Consider the following 26,981-nt stretch of genomic DNA (forward strand, 5'->3'; position numbering starts at 1 on the left):
ATTTGTAGATGATACAGCACTGATTGGTGATTGTGAAGAAAAACTGCTAAAGAGGAGAAAGCTGAAACTGTGAAGCAGAGTAAAGTTATAAGGGTAAATGAAAATCAGGATGATGAAGCAAAAAATAGTGATATGGTTAATGGAAAAATGGGAGCAATTGATTCATATAGGTACTTGGCAAAAGTATAACTGCCAAAGATGGGATAGGATGAGCTAAGTTACAGAGTAGGCGAAGGGATAAGATGAGCTGAGTTACATAGTAGTTGAAATTAGAAAGGTAGAAGCGCTCATCCATTAAATTCAGGGAGTTTCACGTTGGCTGAGTGGATTTCGCACTGGGCTACCAATCCGGTGGTCTGAAGTTCGATTCTCGGCTCGGCCAACACGGAACCAGAGGAATTTATTTCTTGGGATAGAAATTCATTTCTCCATACAATGTGGTTTGGATCCCACAATAAGCTGTAGGTCCCGTTGCTAGGTAACCAATTGGTTCCTAGTCACGTAAAAAATATCTGATCCTTCAAGCCAGCACTAGGAAAGCTGTTAATCAGCTTAGTGGTCTGGTAAAACTAATTTAATTCAGGAGAAATTTAGTGTATTTTTGTAAGTATAAATTAGCTGAACAAGACCAAGTTACCTTTGTAGACTTGTACGGCTCAACTGTAGGATTTGTTCATGTATAGAAGGTAAAAATTGCTGAAAAGGTAGTTTCATAAGTTGAACAGCTAGGTAGGTTAAAGGGAACAGATGAAAAGTAAAAGGCAGAAGCTGTGCAGCTGGGGGAGGAGGAAACTAGATTATCGTAAATGCCATTTAATGTCCCATGTAATGCATATCTTCAAGTGGTATTCTTACAGGCAAGTGCCTGTGGAATTAGAGGTTCTTATAGCTGCAAGGATTGTTTAGCCAACTCTTATTCATGGAAGTTAAGTATATACATGAGTGGAAATGAAGGGGAAAAAGCTTGAAGTTACAAACATTGTTTTAAAGACTGCAGTTTTTGTTTTAAAGACTGCAGTTTTGATGTTTGAGTGTTGCTGTTTAATATGTTATATGATGTATGCTTGAATATGCTAGGGATTAAATGGCTTAACAACAAGAATACTGTAGTTGTGTAGCAGTTGGAGAGTTATAACAGAAAATACCAAGTTTATCATGAATATTCCGTTAGACTTTATTCTGAAATATTTGAATCAAGTGTAATTGTATTTTTTTTAGTCCTTGGAGTATTATGCTTTCAGTTTTGGCAATTGTGTTTACAGTGTTGAAAGGAGAAGAGAGAAATAAGCATATTTTTATTCTTCTACAGGATGAAGATGAAGGTATTGATGTCAGTAGTATCTACAATGAAAAGAACAAATCTTGTTTAAGTAATGGTCGATATGTGTATGAATTATTTTCTATAATGGTACACTCTGGTAGTGCATCTGGAGGACATTATTATGCATACATTAAGGATTTCAGAACTGGAGAATGGTTTTGTTTTAATGACCAAAGCGTTTCTAAGGTATAGTATACATTTTTTGTCAATTATATGAGAAAGTAGTTATTTAAACAGTTTAATTCTGATATTATGTGAGATTATCATTTCTGAGTTTATCCCTTTTATTGAGATTTGTTTTTAAGCTTTATTTTTATTATTTATGATGATGTACATTTTAAATTTCAGATTACTTATAATGATATAAGAAAGACATATGGAGGTTCCAGCACTAGAGGGGGTTACTACTCCAGTTGGAGCTCGAGTGCCAATGCCTATATGCTCATGTACAGACAAATCACAAAGGAGAAAAATGTTCATGCATTTACTAAGGATGAACTCCCTCAACATATCAAGGTTTGTTACTTTTCTGTATAGTGCAGTACATGTTGGGCTTTCCTGGTGAATACAGCAGTTGGCTTTTAGAACTAATACTATGATGTGTAATAGGGTTTGACAGGGATTGCTGATTATTATGATTATATATGAAATTATTATAGGTAAATTATGATGTTCTTTGATTAATTGCTCCATACGGTAATTTTCCAGGATTTAGTACAAAGGATGACAGAGGAGGAAGCAGCAGAGCGGGAACAAAGGGAGATTGAACGTTGCATGTGTCGGATTAAATTATTCTGCCAACTGCCAGGACAGAATCAAATGGCAGAGAAGAAGTTAAGAATTCATAAAGACACTACTCTCAGGGAAGCCACAAAGCAGGCATATGAAGTAGGTTTTTCATTAATATGAGTTTTTAATTGAGATGTTTATTGTTTATTCCAAGATTGTAGGTCCTTCAGTCAAGACAGTCTGATTCTTATTGATTATATATGAAAAAAGAAAGTAGTGTTGAGTAGTTTAGTAGAGAAATATGACACTGAACATGGTTATTAACTTTGTAGGAAATGGGACTCCAGAATATAGTGCCTATCGAGAGGTGTCGTCTGGTCAAATATGAAGAATTCCATGACAGTTTGGAGTGTTCTTTTGAAGGCCAAGAAGAAGAGCTTATTTCAGAGATTCTGGGTGGTGTAAGAAATAACTATAAATTTGATCTTCTCTTGGAGATTCGGGATGAAGACAAAGCCTTTGAAGTTTACAAACCAGGAGGTATGTATGTGTCTGCAGTTATTGTCTTTAATGTGCAACACACAAGTTATGCTTTTTTAAGTTTGAGCTAAGAAATTTAGTTTGGTGTAAGTAATGCAAATAATTTTATCATGGGAATGTGATGTAAAAACTTCTTTTATAGGTAAAACTTGATTGTAATTAAATCCATATTAAACGTGTGTTTTGAAGGGATGTACCAACAAAAACCGTAAGGCTGAGAAAATAAAAGTAATTAAAAAGTTATTTTTGGATAGTTTTATGTTAAACATACTATATATCCGATAATCCTGGATTATCTCTTTAACTTTTACCCTTTTGATAATTAACCATCTGGTATTTTTGATCTTGTTTACCTTATAACTTTCTCTCCAATTGTATTTCATTCGTTCCTTGATAATGTCTTAGTAAAGACGAAAGTGCTTGGATTTTTTACTATCCTATTCTTGTGGTATTCGCTTGGAATATGATAGTCAGAAATCCAAGCGCTTTCATCTTTACTATGACATTATCAAGGAACGAATGAAATACAATTGGAGAGAAAGTTATCAGGTAAACAAGATCAAAAATACCAGATGGTTAATTGTCAAAAGGGTAAAAGTTAAAGAGAGAATCCAGGATTATCGGATATCACACGGTCACAAACCTAAACTTAGATTTAACCCTAACAGAAACTACAGAGTATCCGTACAGTTCAAAACATGTAAAAACTGAATTTATTAATTTTGTTGCTTATATTTATCACAACTTTTTCCATTATGAAGGCATCAAGTTTGAATAAACCAAGACTTAAATTTAGAACATTTCCATTATTTGACTTGATGAAACAAGATTCAGTGATATTCCTTTTAACTGTGTCATTACATGGGATTAAGGCTCTTGCTTGACTCCAGTTAATAGGATGATCTAAATCTCTCATAAGTACAAATAATGCATTCGATATTTGCCCAGTTCTCACAGAATATTGGTGCTGTTTAAGATGTTGTGAAAGAGATTTACCGGTCTGTCTGTAATAGACTTTATCACACTTCTTGCAAGGAATTTCATATATGCAGCCTGGAAGATCTTTAGGAGAATTTTTGATTACTAAACTCTTGACATTAATATTACTGAAAACAACATTTATGTTAAAAAGCTTTAAAATTCTAGGAATATCTAAAAACCTTTCATCATAGGGTAATTTTAAAATGTTATGCTTACTAAATTCAAGTTTGTCATTAGTTAAACAAAATGTTTTTCTTGTTCTTTTCCATTCCACATCTACAAAAGTCCTTGTGTATTTAAGTTTCAATGCAATGTCTTTAGTTCATTACTACTCCAATCACCATCAAAAGTTAAATTCTCAGTTTTTTCTGGGATGTTCCTAAGGGCTTTACGTGTCTGTAGCCCGCAGTTTATTGACGCTGAGATTAAAACTATTAATGATATTTCATTGACACTTGAACACTACAGCTACCTGTATACTATATAAAACCTTATTATATCTTTACAGACTAGACACCCAAAGGATTAAAGCTAGGCTTTTTTCACTTTACAGTATTTATAATACTATAATGTTGTACAGTACTACTGTACAGTAAGTTCTATAGTACTATACTGCATAAATATAATTTCACTTAATGCGCCATTGTGGGATTATGGCGCCTAAATATAATTTTACTTATTGTGCCATTGCGGGATTATGGCGCTGTTTGACTGGTCTAGGGCGCTGTTAACCGGTCTATATTCCAAAAGGTGTGCGGCAGCCGTAGGCTTTAAGATCGCTTAGCGTCGGCGGCCAGGAATAGAACCCCTGCCGCTAACCAAGGGCCGCCTGTAGATAGGTATTGTACCGTAACAAAAAGAAGTGATTTGGGCAGATCGATTTTAAGTGAAAGAAATGGGCAAATAATCATCCCAGCTCAGCTGATAAGCCAGTGGGAAGCAGACCCCTTCTTCCCTCTCCTCCCCTCTCCTTTCTCTGTCGTCTCACTCAGCGCACCAAACACTGACTTGAGCAAGCTTTCTTTTTTTTTACTATTGCATTTTAATGTTTTCATGGTTTATTATTGTGTTCAATTTACTGTTAAATACAATTTTTTTTTTTTTTTTTTTTTTTTTTTTTTTTTTTTTTTTTTTTTTTTTGTGTGTGTGTGTGTGTGTGAAATGGGACTGCTTTTATGTACATATTTTAGTAAAGGTTTTACTGTCTCTTCTTCTCTCCTCAACAATATCACAACACAATTTCATCATAAAATACACTTTTTGTGATAAAACTTTTTCTTGAGTTTTAATTAATAGTATAGCAGGCAGTTTTAACCCACACAGTCCTGGTTAACATACGCTAATGCATACACTCATGACTGGGCTAAATTAAAGGATGGCCAATTTAAAAAAAAAAAAAAAAAAAACTCAGCAATGGAAAGAGGAAGATATTTATATTCCATTGGTGTATAAGAAAAAAATTCTAAAAAATTTCTGTACCTTCCACAGGAACTTGTAAGTGAATATTTCCCACTCCTTGGGGGCCTCTTTTCCCTTACAGTCGTAAAAAATATGCTAGCTTTGCACAGTTTTAAGTGTTCTTTCTAATGTTTTTAAAAATTTTATTACCAAGTTAAGTGTTCTTTCTAATATTTTTTAAAAATGTTATTTTGTCAAATTGAAAAGCTCAAACAATTTCATAAAAGATAAGAAATCAAACCAGGAACAATTACTTAGCATATTTATTGTAAAATATATGTGATGCATTATTGGAAGGGAATTTGTGACATCATTCCCCCCTACCACCTTGAGCAAGACTGAGGGCTCCTCAGCTCACTCATACTACTCTTATAGGATGATCTGAAGAGTTGCAAAAAGTAATTATATGGAACTAGGAACATTTTTCATGCAAAGTTTTTTTAAACTGTATGGCACCAAATCTTGATAATATATCTACGATACCTGTCCACTGCCCCGAAGCTACAGTAACACCTTAATCTTATGTGATTCGAGTAGCGCAAATTCACAATAGGGCAGACTTATCATTGGAACCTACTAATTATCATACACTAGTGTTTCACAGACATGCAAACGGATGTTCTAGTTTGAACCACTTTCTAGCCAAGGGACTTTAAGCCTAAATCATGTTTAATGTTGTGAATGTGCAGGTGAAAACAGACGCTTTGGCAAAAACTGAGATCAGCTTTTTGACAAATGTGGAAGTTAAAAGTTGTTCTTAACATTCTTAATATACTTTCATTTTCACAGGTACTACAATTAAAGCCCATGTAGTAAATCTAACAAGTGAGGAAGTTGAGGGACCATATACTCTACGTGGAAGTTTAAGCATGACTGTTCGAGAGCTGAAGGAGCTTGTAGGACGTGCTTTGAACCTAAACCCAGATACTATGCGAATAGTTTTGGAACGATATTATAATGACCTTCGTCCTTTAAGTACAGACTCCAAGACATTAAAAGTAGAAGGCTTTTACAGGTCTAACAAGGTGATTATTGCCAAATATTGGACTTTCCCTCATTTGATATGTTTCTGGCATTTTGTAGCATGTAGTGTAATATATTAGAGTTTAATTTATTCAAGCATTATCATCATGTAGGGGAAATATGATGTCTGCTTGTGATTTGATTGAGTGACTAACCTCCTTTTCGTTATTCTGTTTTGATATTTATAAATTGTATATTCATTGATTTATAAGCCCAAACAGTTTCTGTTTACAGTTAAGGCCTTTTTATTTGGATACCTTAGGACTTAAAGGATGGCAGATCACTGCAAAATCCAGATTCTCATGATTGGCTTTTTTGTTTAATCATTTAATTTATTACTTTAATAATTATATTTTTAAAGTTAGGCTGGAAATATAAAAGTTTGCTAACATCTTTATTTTAATCGATTGTACGTTATAAAAATTATACATACTAGAATTACTAGATCTGAAAGTAATTCATATGTACAGATTGTTTATATCTTGTGAGAGTGGCTTGTGAATGCTGTGTTTAAGCTTGTAATTATTTGCACGAGGGCAAGTAAAGAATTTTGTAAGTAGTTTGGGGGCAATTACTGGAAAAGTATGATTCATGTTATTCCTCACTTAGCGTAGGCCAACTTGACCAAATCATTTTAAAGTTAGACAATATTATCAGACTAACATTATTATTTTCTTCGTGCTTTCATAAACTTCCTTTGTAAATTATGTCTTACTCTGCATACATGTTGTTGAGTTTGTGATACAGTATTTTGTTCCAAACTTGGATATTTTACAAGAGCAGATGGTGTTGACAATTCCTGCATAGCCTAGGTTATCATTCTTTTATCATTATTTATTATTTTGAACTGGATATTTAATTTTATTGTACAAAACTTTTAGTTGCTACGTACATTTTTTGCACTTTTTTTTAAAGTAATATGTAAGGCATACAACTTTCTCTTGATTCAAAGATTTGAAAAATGCTGGCATTCTTTGACCATAAAGCTTGTCATTAAGTCGTCGGTATCGTGAATTAATTTAAACTTATGCTGCCCATTAGAAAGTTCAGCTTTAGAGAATTAACAGAATTTTGTATGTATAACACATTTTAAAGTTTTCAAAAGAGATAGGTCTGTGATTTAGGTAGCATTTGTTATTACAAACTGTGGTCATTTTATAAATACATGATTGTTTTAGTATCATCCTTTCTGCCTAAGTAGAATATGACAAATTTAAGTGGTCATTGTTATAGTTGTAGTAATTTTTAATTTATAATGTAATATATTTTGAAGTATGGCAATACCTTAATTCTTTTGTATGTTTACAGATTTATGTTGAAGCAAGCGGTAAAGAAGCTAATGACTGGTTTACAGGATCCTCTATGTACTGCATTTTAGATAGACATGAAAACACCATTACTCTTTACTGCCCGTTACCAGATACCAGTAAAGGTATGGCATTGTTGAATTTGATTCTGTCAGTATATACTTTTAGCTTGGTCCGTACATATGCTTAGTTATTGAAAAGAAGTAAATGCCATATGCATATGGAGGGTCATTTTTTAATAATTGGTTTAATTCTTTATTACAGAGGCATTAGAAGAACTTCAGATACCCTCATATAAAGAGGAGGAAATTGATTCGGCTGAAGTTGCAGAGAGCAGTGGAAGTGCTAACAACAGTGGCACTTCTACTACTTCTTTTGCCGACTCTCCAGCTGACAGTGCTGCCAGTCCGGCCAGTTGTTCAAGTAAAGACAGTGGAGTAAGTAAAGTATGCTGCTGGCCAATTAGGTTTTTTGTATGCCATAGCTGTTGTACTGGTTTTATATATCTTGAAGGATAAGAGCTATCTCCACTGAAAAAAAGATATACCAATCAGCACACTAATGAGACATTAATGTTTTCCCAGGCATGAGATTTGAGATTTATGGAGGTTTCAAATTATCTTCCTGGAATGTCCTTTTGACTGTTTTCATATTTCTAAACATTCCAAGGTTTGGCTCTGAGCTTCATTTTTTAAATAACTGAACAATACAGGTTAATTTTGTATATAATTAATATGAAAGAAAAGAGCATGGTGATGTTCCTTGACAATTGTAAGCCTTGCAAGGTGAATTAACCTTCTTATTGTTTACCTATGGAACTGCGCTATAAATTTTTCTCTGAATCTAAAAATTCCTCACGTAGTATATCTTGAAGGAAGATACATATGTTAAGATGTCCATAATACAGGTAGCCCCTGGTTTTCTTTGTTATCGGTTACCGGCATTTCGGTTTTATGGTGCTTGTTCAATGCATATTCATAACTGGGTTTTACCCTCCGTAATGTTTATAGCACCACCGTCTGATTGTCGGTGACTTAGGCCAAGTGCTGAGACTGCCTCATGAAATGCAAATATAACGCGTCTTTACCCTGGCTCTTTTAAAAAGTTATCCTTTACTTCGCTGTATCCAATAATACTGTATGTAGGCTTATATTAATATTGTATTAAATAATACAAACAAAGCGATCAATGTTTTGGTTTGGAAAAATCAGCTTAGAGCGGAGGTAAGATTATTTTGCCGTATTTAACTCAATTCAGGTAATTTTCTTGCTGCCTATTTAGTGTAAATTAATCTCTTAGAAACTCTGTTTATATGGGACAAGGTTATTTTTCATTATATGAGATGTTTTTAAGTTGAAATAGACTTGAATACATCTTGCTGTGAACTAGTTGAGTTATATTTTTTGTTAGTAGATGGCATGGGAGCAGGTTTTTTGTGTAAAAAATTAACAGATTCCATTCACTATTTTCCTCCTATTTCATAATAATATGAGACTTATATTTATCGTTTATCGGTGTGAAAGCAGCAGTAAAATGCTGTCTGTCAAGGCCAGTTTTTATTAATATACTTTTTTCCTCAGTATTATTTGCGGTCAAGTTTCATCCATGTTGCTGATGCACGATAATTTATAGTCATCACCTCTAACCACCCCTCTAACAACTAACCTGGGTTGGAAGAATAACTAACAGGGTCATGAGTTAAAGAGGGGTATGTGGGTGGCTCCACATGACTCGTGACCAAGCACAGAAGCCAACAGTCCCTGGCACTAAATTATATATCCTGATGTTAAGACTGAAGGTTTGTTAGTTATGAAAAATACAATTTGATTAACAATTTGTCATTTTTTTTCTTGGGTTCAGCTACAACTGCAGCTTAGATTTTTTCTCCATAGTAAATAAAGTATAATGCAAAAATATTTAAGTTCTGTTCTACTTAATGTCTTTTTTAACAACTACGGTAATTTTTTACTATCGTACAATGACTGAAATGCAAGCAAAATATTGTTGTTAATATCTGATTCTAGCAAAACAACTTTTTGTTCAGTAACATGTTTACGGCTGTAGCATTTATAATGTTTCTAACGATAAAGATTTACCAATAAGTTCATCGAATCTGATATTAAATATTTGTAGAACCACCATACAGGCTCGAGTAAATGATTAGGCAAATGAAATTCCACATTTTCATTAGAATGATTAAATATTAGGGTAAAATATCTAGCCACAACACTGTCTAAGGCATCGTTAATAAGTCTAGGGCACCGTAAGGTGGACTGTGGCACCAATAGACTTGAATTAGCGATTATTGTCAGTTACCGTCAGGTCCCCAGTAATGTGACCCCTGTTGGTAACCGGGGGCTGCCTGTACTTTGCAACTGAAGGTGTCTGTCTGAATTGTACTTGAATAGAATTGAGATAGATGTAAAGTGCTTCATAATTGTTTCTTATAGTCCCCTTTCTTGAAATTCCAGATTAGTAGTAAGGGTCCAAATGACTTGTCCAGCAGAGATATGGCAAGTAGCAGTAATAGTTCTATACTTAGCAATTCATCAGAAGTAAGTGCTTCTTCGCCATCTACGTCGACATCAACAATACCTAGTCCGGGCACGTCATCTACGTCACAAGAAAGTACCAGTTCCTTGCAGGGAGTGTCTGCTTCCACTTCCACAGCTTCTCCATTTGCTACCAGTGCAGGCAATGGTAGTGATGGAGAAGATGAAGGAATAGCGGATGCTGACAGTGGTGCTGGCTCTTCTAATGTAAATAGTGATCAGAGTGCCAGTGAAGATTCTTCTTTAACTAGTGATAGTGACAGGTATGATTCATTTTCAACTTTGTATTATCATATGAATATTTGTTATTTGTTCTTATGAACTCATTAATCATAAATGAACATAAACTTGACTATATGTGAAATGGACCTGATCATACCAACTATTAGATCTTGTTGGGGATGGAGGGGTCTTACTGTCCATGGCCCAAGTCATTCTCCACTGTCCCACAAAGTAGTGCATCATTCCTTAGTTTGAAAAGCATGTTGTCCTGCTGTGCTTTCTAGGATTAGTACTATTCTTTTGTCATTTATTGTGCTGTGTTATTCTTTGAGGTGTTATGCTCAGTGTTTGAAAGAGTTTACTCCTACTTTAGTGCCTAATGCCTTTTGGTCATTGCATTACTGTGTCACTGCTGTGGATGGGAGTACTCATTTTTTCCATTTTCAGACATTTCATAATTCTTGTAATTTCATACAGTGTGTAATTCTTGATTGAATTTTCATTTGCTCATACAGAAATAGTACAAACCATTACCTTTTTTATAGAGGAATAACCTTCAATGCGAGTTACAAACTGTTGTTGAATTAGGTAACAGGGTGGATTAACTGGTGGTTAAGGGGGCTGAGTGGTAATACCCTTAGCCCACCTGCCGCCATCAAGTAAGGACATTTTGTCACCTCTTCTGACTGTTAGTTTTTTTTTTTTTTTATATAGGGCATTAGCAGTTGTAGTGAACTTTCATCCCTCTATTGAGGTGGATCCTTACTGTTTATTACTCCTTTGTAGGAGAATTTACTACTTTTAGGAAGTTTTTGGTACAGTTAGCCTACTACTCTTCCTTGCTGCTGGACACCTCATACCCTTTCTCATGGGTAGAAGGTCAGTTTGCAAGGGAGTTTGGGGATCAATACCCTTACTACATTAAATGCTACTGTCTGCTGTTGCTGTAACTGCTAGGAGCTCAACTGTTTGTGAAATATGTCATTGCTATTTATGTTATGTATTGCATTTCAAAAATATTTTTTTATTTTATTTTGATGGGCTCAGTGATCATTCTCTTTGGAGAGCTAGTGTTTGCATAGAAGATAATTAAACTACAGTATACCTCAAAACACCCCTTGATATTTTAATAGTAATAGTTGGTAACATACTATTAAGGTTTGTTTTTTATTGCATAGAAGAAATTGGTGACATACTATTAAGATTTGTTTTTTGTCACATAGAAGAAATTTCAGATTAAATTCATATTATTTAGTTGAATCTTATATACAAACAGTTTTCAGTTATTAATATATTATTATATATTGAATATTCAGAAAAGTTGACACTCGTAGTGAATATTAGTATATTCACTAAGAGTGCTAAGAACTGTTCTCAGAAGGAAAAATATTCTTAGGCTGGAGACATTCTGTTTCTGAGTTTGTGATTTATTTCAGAACTTTAGTTGGAGAACCACCAGAAGACAAGTTGTCTGATGCAAGCAACTCTCCAGATTACAGAAATGTTTCATCTCCTGAGGACAATAGTCGAGATACCAAAGTAAGTACACGTTTTATGTTTCTGGTGTTTAGCATATCTTCTCTTCATTATAATAAGGTTTGGTATATAACTCCTGAAGCTGGTTAGGTAGAAGTTAAAAAGATTTGAAGTACAAAAGTTACTTTGCTTGGTACAAACCCTTCACTGAAGTAGCCCACATCATGGTCTTTTAATATCCCTGAACACTACAAAATTAGGTCTATAGAATGTAATATGCAAAATTAGGTCTTTAGAATGTAACGGTATCAACTGCTGCACCAACTCCACCTGAAGCCTGTAGTTGTCATCACACTCATGTCACTTTTTGTGGACTCTGGGCCAGCAAGACTGTTCTCAGATGCTGAAAGGACCTGTAGTGATGACTGAGGAATTTAGGGTTAGATAGAGCACTTGGTGACAGAATAGGTTGGGGAGCACAACTGATAAAAGTGTGCTATTCATTGTAAGGGTGAGCCTTTTGGAAAGGGAAAATAAACACTTTTGATAGGCTTTCACTGGGTGAGCAGAGCAAGATTATCGCCTTACAGTATACCAAAGATGTAGCTGTCAAGAACTTTGAAAGTTTTCTTTTGACTAGGAGTCAACTCAACTCGCCAATGGGATGAGTTTGAAGAAGTGGTAAAACCTGCCTTCTCATTGCAGGATTTTTTTTTTTTTTTTTTTTTTTTTTTTTTTTTTCATAGTAAACATGAAATCATTTACAGCTTCTCAGTTAGTCAGATGTCACGTTCTTGGAGCAGGTAATGTGAAATCCTTTAGTCAGTGCTGAACAGGAAGCCTTAAGTTGTGTATAAGTAGGATTGATGGCCATGTTATTTAGCTTTCTTTGTTCATCCTTCCCAGACACAAACCAGTGTTTGTTGATGCTTGAAATATAGTAAGTGAGCAGTATAACAGACAACATAGCAAGTGAGGTGAGCTGGAAGGCAAATGCTGGAAATTGTATAGCACCTGGTTGGTCAAAGCATCAAATCACATTATCTGAAGATTGTCTGTATTTAACTTCAATCCTGGAAGTGGCAGACACTTATCTGGAGACCATAGTTGAAGATTCAACAGCAGATGAAGCTGATTAGACCTCAGCTGCATTTATGGGTTCATCCTTGTCTTCTAAAATCTTCCATTGTTTGGACAACTAGTCACAGCATGTTTCATAGATTAAATGGGGAGCATGTAAAAGTGATTTCTCCTGGATCCTTATCCAATTTCAACATTAAGCTGTAATGAAGATGACCTGGGAGACTGAAAACGTACACGGAGGAATTAAGACAGACTATACTAAACACAGATCACAGTTTCCAAGGCTCAGTGCTATCAACAAACATATGAATATAAAGCAGTAACTTAAGCTCTGAAACTTTATCATAAAGTTAAATGCTACATAACACTTAATTTATAATATAAACAAATTATGAAGTTTATATAAAAATAATTAAGCATAAATAACAGCAACATGTAGATTGCCAAAACTTGTGCACACATCATATAAGTGAAACAATTTGATTATAGTGAAATAACACAGAAAAATAATGTAAAGAAGATACAGTTAACAAACAAAAGTGCAACTTTGAAAAACCCCATAGATATGGAAGGCACTATTTACAGGCACTCCTAACAAGCACAGCCCCTTTTTAAGATGTGTAGTGCCCAAAACACAAAAATCTCAAAATATTCAATAAGCCTTGGTAAATACTAACTAAAGATAACAAAATACAAAACTTAATCCCATCCACTAGCTACTTCCTGTGGAAAAATTGTAAATCATAATTACTCCTAATTACCTTAGATACAAAAAACGGTACTAACTGGTAACTGAAGACTACTAATGTCATCACTGAATTACCCTTAATATGAAATGCTAAAAAAGTGAATCACTTTCAGCTAAAAGTAGGGGTAAATGTAAAAATAATGGAAGGAAAGATAGTCCAAACATCAAGGAGAGCAAACTGAGGACCTCAGTGAAGGTATGAACATTGCTGCAGACCTAGAGAAAGTGATGCTGGTGGTTGATGACAACTTGAGGCTCCAGGCATCATTTGCAGAGAAGTTGATACTGTTTGTGTCTTTTGATGAAGTTTGTAGTTTTTGGTCTTTCAAAAGCCATGAATATGGGTAGTTCATGTGAAGTGGGGTTGGATGAATCAAATACAATATATTGGCTTATTTAAAAGATTAAAAGCATTCATACTTTAAACATCAGATAGTTGTGCAGTAGTTGTACAGAAGATAATAGAAATTTTTGTTCTATGTTTAAGTATTGTAAATTAATGAAAAAATTTTAGCCTAAGTATCTGCAGGTAAACGTCCAGTTTTCTCTGAATACTATAGTGATGATAAAATTACTTGTCATTTTTGGGGATGTGTTTTGCATTGTAACATTAGTATTTTGCTCAAAATTATTCAATTTACTATGCAATCTGAAACATCTAAAAAGTGTAATTTGATATCTAGCAACCTGGTCTAGATATCAAATACCACTCATTTGGCATCAGTTGTGGTTAGATGTTAATGTGTATGTCTGCTTATCCTGCCTGAGCCTGCTGCCTCCCCCCACCTCTCTCTCTCTCTCTCTCTCTCTCTCTCTCTCTCTCTCTCTCTCTCTCTCTCCTTCCTTAGGGGGTAGTCTAAGTCAGTGCATCTCATGTGGTGCACTGTAGGCATTACTTGAAGTGTTTTCAGCATACTACCTTCAACCGCTAACTGCACCCACTTTTTACCCTTTGCTTTATTTCCATTTCCACTTCTTTTCTTCAGTCTTGCTGTCCAATATGACTAACCATTACTTCTTAGTTCAGCTGTGGGAGTTTCCTCCCAGTTCCACCATTAAATCCTTGTACTTCATATCCTTTATTTTCTGGAGTTCTCTGTTTTGCTGTTTAACAACTTTTACTCCCTCCTCTCTCTGTCTTAGATGATTAATGGCTGAAAGTGCCCCAGCCATTAAAATTCATATATCAATTAAATTTTTTTTTCTCTCTCTCTCTCTCTCAAGTGTATGCAACTTCTTACTAAAATATATATGTGTGTGCATGCATTAGTGTGTGTATTCTTTGTAAACAATTACAGCTGAATATATTTGGTAAAAATGCAGTAATGTACAAAACAACATCAAAAGATAATTAATCTAACAAAATTGTACATAACCATATGCATGGTGAGACTAAAACTACATAGAAATGAGAGCCATACAAACAGATAATTCTGTAGGTGTCAAAGAATTCCATATGATTACTTACATAAGGTAAACTTGAGATCAAATCACAAAAGAGGCACATGTCATGTACCTAATGTAACACATTTGTCACCAACAAAACGGTGGCCTAGCGAGACTAAATAATTTAATGCAATTTAGTTTACTGTAGTTTATATTTGTTACTTTGTAGTCTTTACAAGGAACTTTGAAAATAAAGGTAAGATGTTTTTACTTTGACTGGAAAAAGGTGTTTATTGTGGTGCAGTTACACAAATTTAATGGTGGCAGGAAATGGGATTATTAGTGTGAAATAAGGCAAATTTAAATTTGCATAGAACAAACTTTGTTTCAGTACAGTATAATCTATATAGATCTCATTACTGAGGTTTAAGTAGATTTGTTGTGGTATTTAGTAGTTTTCACTTTCATGTGTATAGGGATGTGTAATGTAAAGCATTATTTTTTGCTTATGGAACTCAGCTAATATTTTTAAGTCAATTGTACTCTATTTTGAGTAGACAATGAAATCTGTAAATTTAGTTCTCATTTAGCACAGTAGTTTCCTAATCTTGAGGCTTGTCTTGTGTTTCATAAAAACTGCACACTGTTACTGGCAGTCCCCGGGTTATGACGGGGGCTTCGTTCTTGAGATGCGTTGTAAGCCGGAACATCGTCAAAAATCCTAAGAAAACCTTACTTTTAATGCTTTGGATGCATTAAAAGTAAGGTTTTCTTACTTTTAATCAAGTTTTAGGACTCATCTTGACTGAACAGTTTGCAGTGTTTAGTTACAGTCAAAGATTTGCTGAAACTTGATGTTTAAATAAGTGATCACTTTTTAAAAAACTTTATTGATTTGAAAATTATGTACTGTAATAGATAAATTATTGATACACTGTACAGGAAATTTTTTAAAGTGACTTACTATAAAACAGTACACAACCTTAATGACCTTATATAAGGCACACTAGCTAAGTAATGTCTTGGTGAAACTGTCTATACATAGGGAATTTTCCAACCCTGCAAGAAGTTAAGTTGTCGCAGTGCCTTTATGTTCGTTTTCTTATAAGCTGCTGTTTCCCAGCACATGTTTATATACATGAAACAATACCTCTTTGGATCTATATGAACTTTGTTCTGCTGTAACCAAGTTATTTCATTATCCTGGTCAAAATTAGGAAGAATGATGAAGATGTAATCTTCTAAAGCTTTTATTGGAATTTATTTTTTTATACTTGAGTGTGCAGCGTATAAATTGAGGTTGCAAAATGTCTAGGTGCAATTTTGTCTCGCATGAAATATCAAGGAGGTAGAACATTGATGTGTATTTCACCATCAAGGTGTAATGAAAGTTATAACTTGAAAGAGATTTTAGTCAGGAGATGTTGGAACGGAGATGTGTACTCTCCGAGTGTTGGGAAGGTACTGATCAACTGATCAGTTACCAGCCAATCACTATCCAAGGGCATCGTAACAGACAGGGCTGGATAGCAAATGCACGGGTGCTGTGAATTCAATATAGCTATGCTCAGTTAATTAAATTTCTTGATGCACTGTATTTATCTGGTGATCTTTTCAAACTTTACCCTTCACCACAAAGTACTAGATATGTAGGTATATCTAACACCCATGCTTTTTATTCTTCAAGATATAGTACCCAACAGTTTTATGCTTAATTGAATTATGGGAACTAAATGTTCAAAATTGGCATGGTTGCTTTTTCTTTACCTCTCTGTATCCTTTTTTGTACTGGGCCGTTTTCTCTTTTGGGGCATTTTGGTATATAGCAATTCTTTTTCTTCATTTCTCAATCTCTATCCTATTCTATAGTGGGCAGTTATTCCCATTGATCTATTGGGCATGTAACTGTCTTTTTCCAAGTAGGATTGCCACTTCTGAGTTCTTACTTTTAACAATGAATCATCTGCATTAGAATACCTGTATCCAGTTTTGGATATCTATCATTTATCCTTATAAGTTATGGCATGGCTATGATCTAAGCAAGACCAAGTCTAACAAATGGTGCATATTTTCAAACCTGTTGCTGCATGGTGACCTGATACTGAAAATCATATTGTAAGTAATTTTGATGAATGAAAAGTTTTCATAACTTCATACCGTAATCATTATTTTATGGTTTAAGAGTATGCGCTGCTAGAAATTGGAGACCTCTGTCTCCAATTGAATAAGTTACAGTTCTGAGAATTATAATGTAAAAATAGTTGAAATGGCGATAGTAATGGACATTTGTGGCACCATATGCTTTTGTTTGAAATAAGTTATCAACTCTTTCATATCCGCTTAGTTTTGAGCACTGTGTCCCCAGATATCTGAGGTGTCTGGGAGCGCTCGACAGTGCGAAAAAATAATTATTTTGAACATTCAGCAAAATTATAAAATTTATGCCAACAGCGTTCATTTTGCTGTCCTTTTTTTTCTAAATGTTAGTATTTTATGGTGGAATAGTCAGAATTAGAGTCCCAGCCCTCTAAATACGAAAAAATGTGTTATTTAACAAAAAAAAAAAAAAAAAAAAAAATCTTTACTTTTTTTTCATTTTCGTTCCTAACCCAACAACTATGAAAGTCAGGCGAATCAATTTTTTTTTTATGAGAAAGCCAATAAAATTCTCTAAATATCGACATATAAATCAATGGAAAACTAATAATCCAGCCGGTGAAAAATGATAGAAAAGAGGGTAAGAAACAGAGTGCTCTGCCCGGCGCATAGCGAGAATTATCGCTAGAAATTTGTTTTTTCTTTGAAGAGCCCTATCTCGGTTATTTCTCATTGAAATTCCTTTGTAAATATACGAAAATGTAGAGGAAACGTTGAAAAATAAAGGGAAAATAAAAATAAATGGCTTTGGATACGGCAACAGTTTTATTTTGACGTTATAAATTGATCGAAACGAAAAAAAATTTTACCGTTGTCAATATTTATTGCTGGAATAAAAAATTTTTGATGAGCCCTATCTCGGTTATTTTTCATAGAAATTACTTTGTAAATATACGAAAATGTAGAGGAAAAGTTTAAGAATAAAGGGAGAGTTAAGAAAAATGGCTTTTGGGTCACTGAGAGGGAAGTGTAGGTGCGGTCAGCTGATTTCATTGTGAGAATTTTACTACGCCAGGGATTTGAGCATGTGCAGTACAGAAACTACTTTGCTGGTGTATTGATACCCGAGATACACGGTCCAAGGTATGTTCTAGCCTATGGAAATCGCTACTTGTCCGAAAATAAAATAAAAATGCCCCTACCACACGTACGAAAAATTTCGGTAAATTTTACGTACCGCTACGTCAGTTGGATAGATAGGGGATAGAGTATTTTTGCGTACTATTACGTCAGTCGGACATGAAAGGGTTAATAAAGCTATCAACAAATAAAAAAAAATTCAGGTTGTTCATACACGAAACAAACCTTCGGTCTTAACATTAGGATTTACTAGCGCCAAGCTGGGAAACCGGTAGAATTAAAATTACACTTGTGAGATCCAGGGACTAATGGCATCTATACCAAGGTCACGGGGCATGTATACCCAGAATGCCCACGGCTACCTGTGACCCATCAGTTATTTCCTACCGCCTTTAAGATAAGACGTGTTACTGTCTATCTCATTTAAAGCCGGTTTTTCAGTTTGCCCGTTCTTTATCCATTTCATTTTTTTATTTTTCATTCCTTTCTTTCTCCAAGTGTGATCAGTGTGTGGTAAGAGTGTAAGTGGTATGATGAAGAATTTTGCCTCAACATCGGGATCGTCTACCGCTTCGAAGAGGAGGACAAAGGAAATGCCAGGAGTCAGTGGCCTTCCCTTGTTCTAGGTTCCTAACCTCGGTGCGACGGATCCTCATCCAACGTGTAGTAGGTGCAGGGGAAAACAGTATGTACGGTTTCCAATCCGTGTTCGTTTGTCGCGGTTGGTCGGTGGAACAGTGGAAGAAGTTCTATGAGAAAGCCAATACAAAAGAAAGGGGGTGACGCCATCTTTGGATGACCAAACCTTACCGGCTTCTTTTGTATCGGTAATAAACCAGGCTGCTCCATATGTTTCTCCACCTGCTTTTGAATTGTCTCATACCCCTTCGGTTTCTCCTAGCGGTTCTGTATCGGAAACGTCGGGAGGGGCCTTGGGTAATGTTATGAATAATTTGCACTCTCCTTTGTTCCCAGCAAGTAGAGGGGGAGATCCGCCATCTTTGTTCCAGGCTCCTGCTACGCAAGCGCATAGGTTAGATGGTACGTGGTCAGCGCTAGGCCTACCAGGCGTACCAACCTTGGATGGTCTGCTTGCGCATTATATGACGTCACGGTTCCAGCAGGGTCCGGCAGCGCTGAATGTTCCTCATCCCCCGGGCTTGCAATTTATGGGAATTAATGCCGCTGCTTCTCCATCCCACTCAGTATTTACAGCGATGCAGAACGTGGGAGGTAATTTGGCAGCAAACGTGCGGTTACCAGCAGAAACCTCTCAGTCTCTACGAGAGCGATGACGTCACAACATACGCACACTCTGAGATGGCAGGCGTGATGACGTCACAGACCGATTCTCGGCCTTTTTCGCTGCACCCAGACGCTAATACGCCTTCTGATCCGTCATGCAAACTGTAATGCAGAAGTTACAGGACTTATAGAGGAGAGAATGAATAAGAGAGACAAAAAGAAAAAGTGTGATTCGCCTTCTTCGTCTTCTTCCTCTAGTTCGGCGTCATCGCTAAGTCCGATAACGTCACGGCGAGCGCCAGTCAAGCGTTGGAGGAGGATTCGGGAGTTCCTAGCGGATCCTCGGGCCAAGAGAGAAGAATCAATTCTTCCTCTCCTTCGGACGGAGACTGTCATTTCCAAGTCAGCAAGAAGGTCGGAAAATCAGTGGCTATTAAGCACAAGGTTGCCAGACGAAGCCGTTCGCAAGAGTCCGAACAAGCGAGAGAGGTGGCGGCCGGCGAGCTGGCGGCCGAGGCGGAGTTGCCAGTTCGGATCGCAAAAACTGCGATACCTCTGGTAAAATCGACGTTGGCGGCGAAAGGTGCAGCAGAGGATGGAATGCAGGTCCCAGTTTCGCCCGTAAGGCCGTTCAAAATACGTACGAAGGACGTTAAGGCTCCTATTAAAAGTACAAAAAATAGAGAGTTGGCAACCTCGGCGGATACGTTCGTGGAAGGCAGTGTCCGTCTGGATAGAAGGCCGAGGCCGGGCTCGCCGACGCTCGAAAATGATGCCAATGCTAATAAAGACGAACTTACCTCTGTCTTAAGGGAGCCTTCATCTTGGAGATCTAGACGAGATTCTCGCTCTAGATCCGTGAGCAGAGAAAGAGTGAGACGTTCTCGTTCCCCTGCTGACTATCTGGGATCGAGCCAACAGCGGCCAGCAAAGATCAAAGAGGCCGCGGTCCAAAGTAGGGGCAGGCGGCCGTGGAATTCCGGGCCGTCTGTCAGAAGATAGAGGCGAGACAACATCTCTCGTGACGGAGAGTGGTACACTAGAGCCGGAGGAAGGAGAAAACCAAGAGTTTCTGGCCTCGTATGCAGAGGTTATTGATTTGATTCATCAATTCAATAGCCTTTCGGAGAAGACAGAAACACCCGGCCAGTATGCTTCCTCCTGGAATTGACATGGCGTTTGGACTAAAGAGGGATACCAAGGTGTCGTATGAATTGCCTTGTTCGAGTCATGCGGAATCGGTCTTGTCAACACGTAAACGCAAAGATTGCAGGGAGGGATAATTCCCTTAAGATCTAATAGATCATTTAAATTTATTCCCCCTCCAATGATAAAGCAAAGGAAATATTATACGACACCGAAGGTCCCTTTGCTGTCTATACAAATGAACCCTAATGTTGTAAGGTTAAGGCCTGGATTAACCTTGGATCAGGTTAAAATGGAGTGCCCTTCGATGACGTACCAAGAGGCTGCCACGTTAGAAGCAACAGCTTCTTCTGTCTTTCAGGCTGCGTCCTGGTTAGACCTTTGGTCAACAGCAGTGGCGAAAATTGCATCCTCGGTGAAGCAACAAGGAAAGTAGTAGATGAACCATTGTTCATTAGATTACTACAGTCAGGGTCCAAGGCGATTGCGTACCTGACAAACGTAAGTGCCAATGTTTGGGCAAATATCCTGCTAATGAGGAGAGATGCAGCATTGGCTAGACTAAGCCGCAATGTGGATTTGGATTCCCTGTTAGCAATGAGGAATGGGGATATCTTGGAATCGCAACTACTGTTGCCAGAGGTCATACTGGAAGAAGCGATAGATAGAAGAAGGATGGACACTAACGATAGGTTGGTGCAACAGGCAGTTAGGAAAACCTCTAACAGTCAAACTATTCCTTGGAGGGAAGACAACAGCAGATGTCTCCCCCCCCCCCCCCCGAAAGAAACCAGTGAGACATAGCATCCCTAATAGAGTCACAAGACCCTCTTCCCCAAAGAGGATAACTCATCGGCCCTTTCACAATAGAAACAACAGAGGAAGGGGCAATAGGGGAAGGGGGAGAGGCTCAAGAAGATAGGATGGGCGCCTCCCCCCACTCACTCGGCCACACCAGTGGGGGGTTGTTGGGGTGGCGGCAAATCACTGGAAGGTGTGGCAGGAACTAGGGGCAGAGCAGTGGGTGGTGGATGTTCTCAGGATCGGGTATTTGATTCCGTTCGAGGTAACCCCGCCCCTGACAGATCAACCATTACCCACGTCACTTATGCCCACAAATCTCAGAAGGCCACTATTCTGCAGGACGAAGTGAAGAAGATGATGGAAAAAGGAGCTGTGCAACAAGTATGCAGTCCGACAAAGGCTTCTACAGCAGGATTTTCCTGGTACCCAAAGCCAACGGGGAGTGGAGGACAGTAATAGACCTGTCAACGCTGAATCTGTTTATAAGGAAAACCAGTTTCAAGATGGAAACTCCGAAAAACGGTTCTACAAGCAGTCAGAATCGGAGACTTTATGCTGACAGTCGATCTAAAGGACGCATATTTTCAGATACCAGTCCATCAGTCTTCAAGGAAATTTCTCCGCTTCAGTCTTGCAGGGAAAGCTTTCGAGTTCAAGGTCCTGTGCTTCGGATTGACAACGTCTCCTCAAGTTTTTACAAGAGTGTTCACCCTCGTGTCGGCATGGCGCACGTCAGGGAATCAGGCTGCCTAAGATATTGGACATTGGCTGGTGATAGCAAAGTCCAGGGAGAAATTACTCAGGGACAGGGCGGCCCTCCTGCAGCTTTGTCACAGCCTAGGTATTGTGGTGAATCAGCAGAAGTCGCAGCTGGATCCAGTCAACGTTTGGAATATCTGGAATGGTGATAGACACAACACAAGCCAAAGTATTCCCGACAGACCAAAGAGTACAGAAAATGCAAACAAGTGGTGAATGCCTTTCTGGGAAAGCAGACACAGCCAGCAAGACAGTGGCAGTGGTGCTGGGAATCCTAACCTCCCTGGAGAAGCTAGTACCACAGGAAGGCTACACCTTCGGTCCCCTACAATGGAGGATGAAGGAGTTTTGGTCACCAACAGTAGATCACCCGTACTAGAGCAAATTCCCTTGTCGGCAGAAGTGAGGAAAGACTTGCTGTGGTGGGTGGACGACGACAATCTGACAGTGGGTGTCCCCCTTCAACCAATCCTCCCCAGACCTCTTGCTGTTCTCGGATGCAATCACTAGAAGGATGGGGCGACCCATATGGAGGAGTTGATGGTGTCAGCAAAATGGAGTTGCAAGGACAGAGAACTCCATATAACGTGCTGGAGTTGAAAGCAGCTTCCTGGCTCTACAAGAATTCAGGGAGAGAGTAAAGGGACACTCGGTGGTATTGATGTCAGACAACACCACAGTAGTAGCTTATATAAACAAGCAAGGAGGCCTAGTTTCTCGGCAGTTACATGTGATGACAGTTCAACTTCACCAGTGGGCTATAGAGAACCTGGTAGACATCAAGGCCAGGTATATTCCGGGAAAAAGAAACATAGTGGCCGACAAGTTGAGCCGCAGGGATCAGATTCTGGGAACGGAGTGTCCCTACACCAACAGGTAGTGGACAGGATGCTCATGTTGTGGGAAGGACCGATCATAGACCTATTCGCAACCAGGTACAACAAAAAGTTGGAAGTGTATTGTTCAGTAGTCCGGACGAAGAGGCAGCAGCAGAAGATGCGCTACAACACCCCTGGGACAATCTGGACGTGTACGCATTTCCTCCATTTTGTCTAATCCGTCAGGTTCTGAACAGGGTAATGCGGTCTCAGAACCTCAAGATGACCCTGGTAGCCCCGTTATGGCGAAAGCAGAGTGGTTTCCAGACCTACTGGAACTCCTAGTAAGATGTGCCAAGAGAGTTACCTCCATGGAGCAACCTTCTGTGTCAGCCTCACGTGGAGAGGTACCACCAGTCGGTGAAGTCCCTATCGCTTCACGGGTGGAGACTGTCAAGTATCTCCTCCGAGAGCAAGGGTTTTCGCAGAAAGCAGCAACTCAGATGGCAGGTAATATCAGAAAATCATCTGCGACAGTATACCAAGGGAAGTGGTCAGCATACTGTGATTGGTGTCGTAGGGGGAACGTGTCTCCACTCGGTACCACTATTCAGCAGTTAGCAGACTTTCTGATATATCTCAGAACAGAAAAACATATGTCTGTATCTGCAGTGAAGGGGTACAGGGCTGCTCTAGCCTCAGTCTTACGAATGAATGAAAGGAGTGGACATATCGTCTTCATGGGAGTTGGCCATGCTGATGAGGAGCTTTGGTTGAACATCATGGCCCACCTCAAAGGAGCTAAAAAACCCCAGATTGGAGGGATCTGACCAAGGTACTGAGTAGTCTGACAAAACCCCCTTACGAACCACTAAGGCAGTCCACGGATAGGAGCCTGACCCTGAAGACAGTCTTCTTATTGGCCCTGGCTTCAACCAAAAGGGTGGGGGAGCTACATGGCCTTTCATAATCTCATAAAGCACTCGAGAGGTTGGAGATCAATGGTGTGTGAGTTTGTCCCAGAATTCGTTGGAACAAAGACCCAAAATCAACAATAGTAGACGGCAGATTCGACTCCTTTACCATACCTTCCTTGGCAGACTTTGTAGACAACGACAAAGCTGAAATGCTCCTGTGCCCCGTCAGGGCACTAAGGGAGTACTTAAAGAGAACAAGGCACCTCAGGCCGGGTGCCAGAGGTTGTTCGTAAGTACAGGACGGAACAAGAAGGAAGTGTCCAAGAATACAATATCATTTTGGCTAAGGGAGACAATCAGAAATGCTTATACTGCAGAACACAGAGGGTCAGATAGCCAGGTGGGAGCTAGAGCTCAGACATCAGGGGTGTGAGTGCTTCCCTAGCATTTAAGAAGAACATGTCTGTGGATAAAATCTGAAAGCTGGCGTGTGGAAGCGCCAAACAACTTTCACCTCATTTTATTTGAAAGATGTTGCCCATAGATCCTTGGACACCTTTTCCTTGGGTCCAGTGGTGGCGGCCCAACAAGTGATATAGTTCATCCAGTGCCCTGGCGGGTCAGTTTGCGTCTAGTCTAAGATGAAGGTATGAAAGTAGAATGAATGGGATGACTGGTCTTTTTTCTTTACTACTTTCTTCCTACTCCTTTAACTACGGGCAATATAAAGGAGAGTACCGTCATGTGCTGGAACGGACTAGATGCAGGTGAGATGGTCAGCCATACTGTGAATATGCTAATCTTAGCTGATGATATACTTTTCAGTAGCAACACACCCCTCTGGATAATAAGGAAAGAGGGGTGAAGGTGGATCCAGTCGCAAGGGACAAGAGTAAACAGTAGAATGGTATCTACACCCAGTGGGAGGAAACCAATAGATCCGCTTATATCTTTGGTCCTAGGTTCATTGTCCATTCTCTAGAATTTCCCTATATATTCGGAAATGGATAAGGTGGCAAACTTCCAGTCAGTTGTAGAGACTTACCTCCCTCCAATAGTAAGTCTATCCTAATGTTAAGACCGAAGGTTTGTTTCGTGTATGAACAAATACCAAATTTGTAACTAATTTGTATTTTCATAACTAACAAACCTGAGGTCTTAACAGTTAAAGGCCCACCTCGAACCACCCCTCTAGCAGTCTAAACTGGGTTAGAAATATAACTGATGGGTCACAGGTAGCCGTGGGCATTCTGGGTATACATGCCCCGTGACCTGGTATAGATGCCATTAGTCCCTGGATCTCACAAGTGTAATTTTAATTCTACCGGTTTCCAGCTTGGCGCTAGTAAATCCTAATGTTAAGACCTCAGGTTTGTTTAGTTATGAAAAAATACAAATTAGTTACAAATTTGGTATATTTAACATTTAGTTGTTATTAAAACAGAATTGAATTACCATCTGTATCCTGTAAAGAAGCCAAAAGATTATGAAGACTGGATTGAGTATTTTATTTGTAAACTGTAGACTCAAGAACAGAAATGCAAGAGGCAGGTAACAATTAAATTAAACGACAAGTAACAAAAACGTAAAAACACAAAAGCTGTACCTGATGTATGTAGACCTGAAGGTTGGCTTGTGTAGTACAGTCCAACCTCTTAAATCCAGAAACCTTGGGGTCAGGCCACTGCCGGACCACAGAAAATCCCAGAATATAGAATACATTTCTAAAGAATTAAGCCCCTAGGTAAACAGTCTTTCAAGGTAATTACACATACAAATAGCCTAGTTTCCTACTTAGCCTACTGCTTGGCTAAGTTCTGACACTGCTTTTTATCCTTTTATTACTCATATATTTTAGCATGATCATTTTATAACTATACTGTATAATTTTCTTTAAAATACTGTACCTTAACATATTTTTCCTATATTCCTGAGTTAGCCTAATCGTAAGTCAACTACAGTACTAAACTTCTCAGAATCTGCACATTATTAGCGTTGACTTTCATATCCTAAAGTTATATCTTCATAATTATTGCTATTAGTTTCTTCGTTATTTATTTTTGTTGTAGATGGTAGTGAGATGAAAAATATAATGAATGAATTTCGGCGATCACGGCATTTGAACGTAGCTGTCAAAACGTAACCAAAGCACACCGCCATCTGTTGAGGAAAATGAACAGTAAACTATTCGCTAATGAAATAAACATAGGTAAAGATTTATGCTTGTGCTTCTTACCTCTAGCATCATCTGATCTCAAGGGTGGCATATCGAATAGGTAAATACACAGTTACATAAAGGAAATTATAAAAAATGTATTACCTATACCTCTGTTTCAAGCACACAGAGTAAGGAATTCATTTTATGCCAAATGTCTCATTGTTTTTATTAAAAGTTTTGACTAGGTAGAGCCTTCTCAAGTGGTATATTAAAAAATATATTAATTCGTTTAAAGTTAATATCAGACATATTTGACCACACATATTTTCATTACTAACAAATATTTTCATAAAAACAAAGGAGATATGGCATAATTATTTATGCCATCCTGAAGTTGTAAACAATGCATGGTGCCACCCTGGTGGTGGCGCAGCAAACTAATGGTGGTTGATTCAAAATCAAGCCGAACCACGGGAGTTTCTGGACCATAGAATGCCAGTTTTAAGAGGTTCAACTGTAGTTTGAAGCAGCTTTGATGTACGCACAACCATTTTTACTATATACATTAAACATAGCTTACATAGCTTGCATGTTTTTACATGAATTAAAAAAAAATTACAAAATTATAAAAAGTAAGTCTACTCAACAGTAAACCACTCAGTGGCGTGGTCAGTATGGTGTGGCTGCGAGTTCAATTCTTGGACATTCCACTGAGGGGTAAGAGATGTTTATTTATGGTGATAGAAATTCGCTCTCCTTGTGGTTCGGAAGTCACGTCAAGCTGTTGGTCCTGTTGCTGAATAACCATTGGTTCCATGCAATGTAAAAACACCATACAAACAGTAAACCACATAAATGTGCAAGTCTTATATACAATACATGTACCATCCTTCATAGAGTTCACTTTTAAAACTCATAGGGTATGATTCTGTAGCAAGGCAATCCTCAACTGCTTACAGCATATGTTGATATAAAATTATTGTATATACTGTACAAATTTTTTTATATAATATTATAAGAACTAAATTTTATTTAGTTAACTACTCCTATCAAATCCTGTTGGCCTTGTAA

The 26,981-nt window shown here is 37.8% G+C and overlaps 1 protein-coding gene across 12 annotated transcripts in view; it reads left to right on the forward strand.

Moving 5' to 3' along the window:
* LOC135200764 (ubiquitin carboxyl-terminal hydrolase 47-like) overlaps positions 1–26,981 on the forward strand; it is a 138,624-nt gene that overhangs the window by 92,598 nt on the left and 19,045 nt on the right. For 11 of the 12 annotated variants that reach the window (XM_064229394.1, XM_064229393.1, XM_064229395.1 and 8 more), the window contains 9 exons: positions 1,310–1,507; positions 1,670–1,837; positions 2,030–2,209; positions 2,383–2,590; positions 5,819–6,054; positions 7,361–7,484; positions 7,624–7,796; positions 9,810–10,174; positions 11,570–11,672. In XM_064229394.1, the coding sequence (XP_064085464.1) occupies positions 1,310–1,507; positions 1,670–1,837; positions 2,030–2,209; positions 2,383–2,590; positions 5,819–6,054; positions 7,361–7,484; positions 7,624–7,796; positions 9,810–10,174; positions 11,570–11,672 (1,755 nt within the window). The remainder of the gene's footprint in view (positions 1–1,309; positions 1,508–1,669; positions 1,838–2,029; positions 2,210–2,382; positions 2,591–5,818; positions 6,055–7,360; positions 7,485–7,623; positions 7,797–9,809; positions 10,175–11,569; positions 11,673–26,981) is intronic. The other variant, XM_064229386.1, reaches the window with a different exon arrangement.

Source organism: Macrobrachium nipponense, chromosome 27 (genome assembly GCF_015104395.2).
Source record: "Macrobrachium nipponense isolate FS-2020 chromosome 27, ASM1510439v2, whole genome shotgun sequence".
Lineage (NCBI taxonomy): Eukaryota > Metazoa > Arthropoda > Malacostraca > Decapoda > Palaemonidae > Macrobrachium > Macrobrachium nipponense.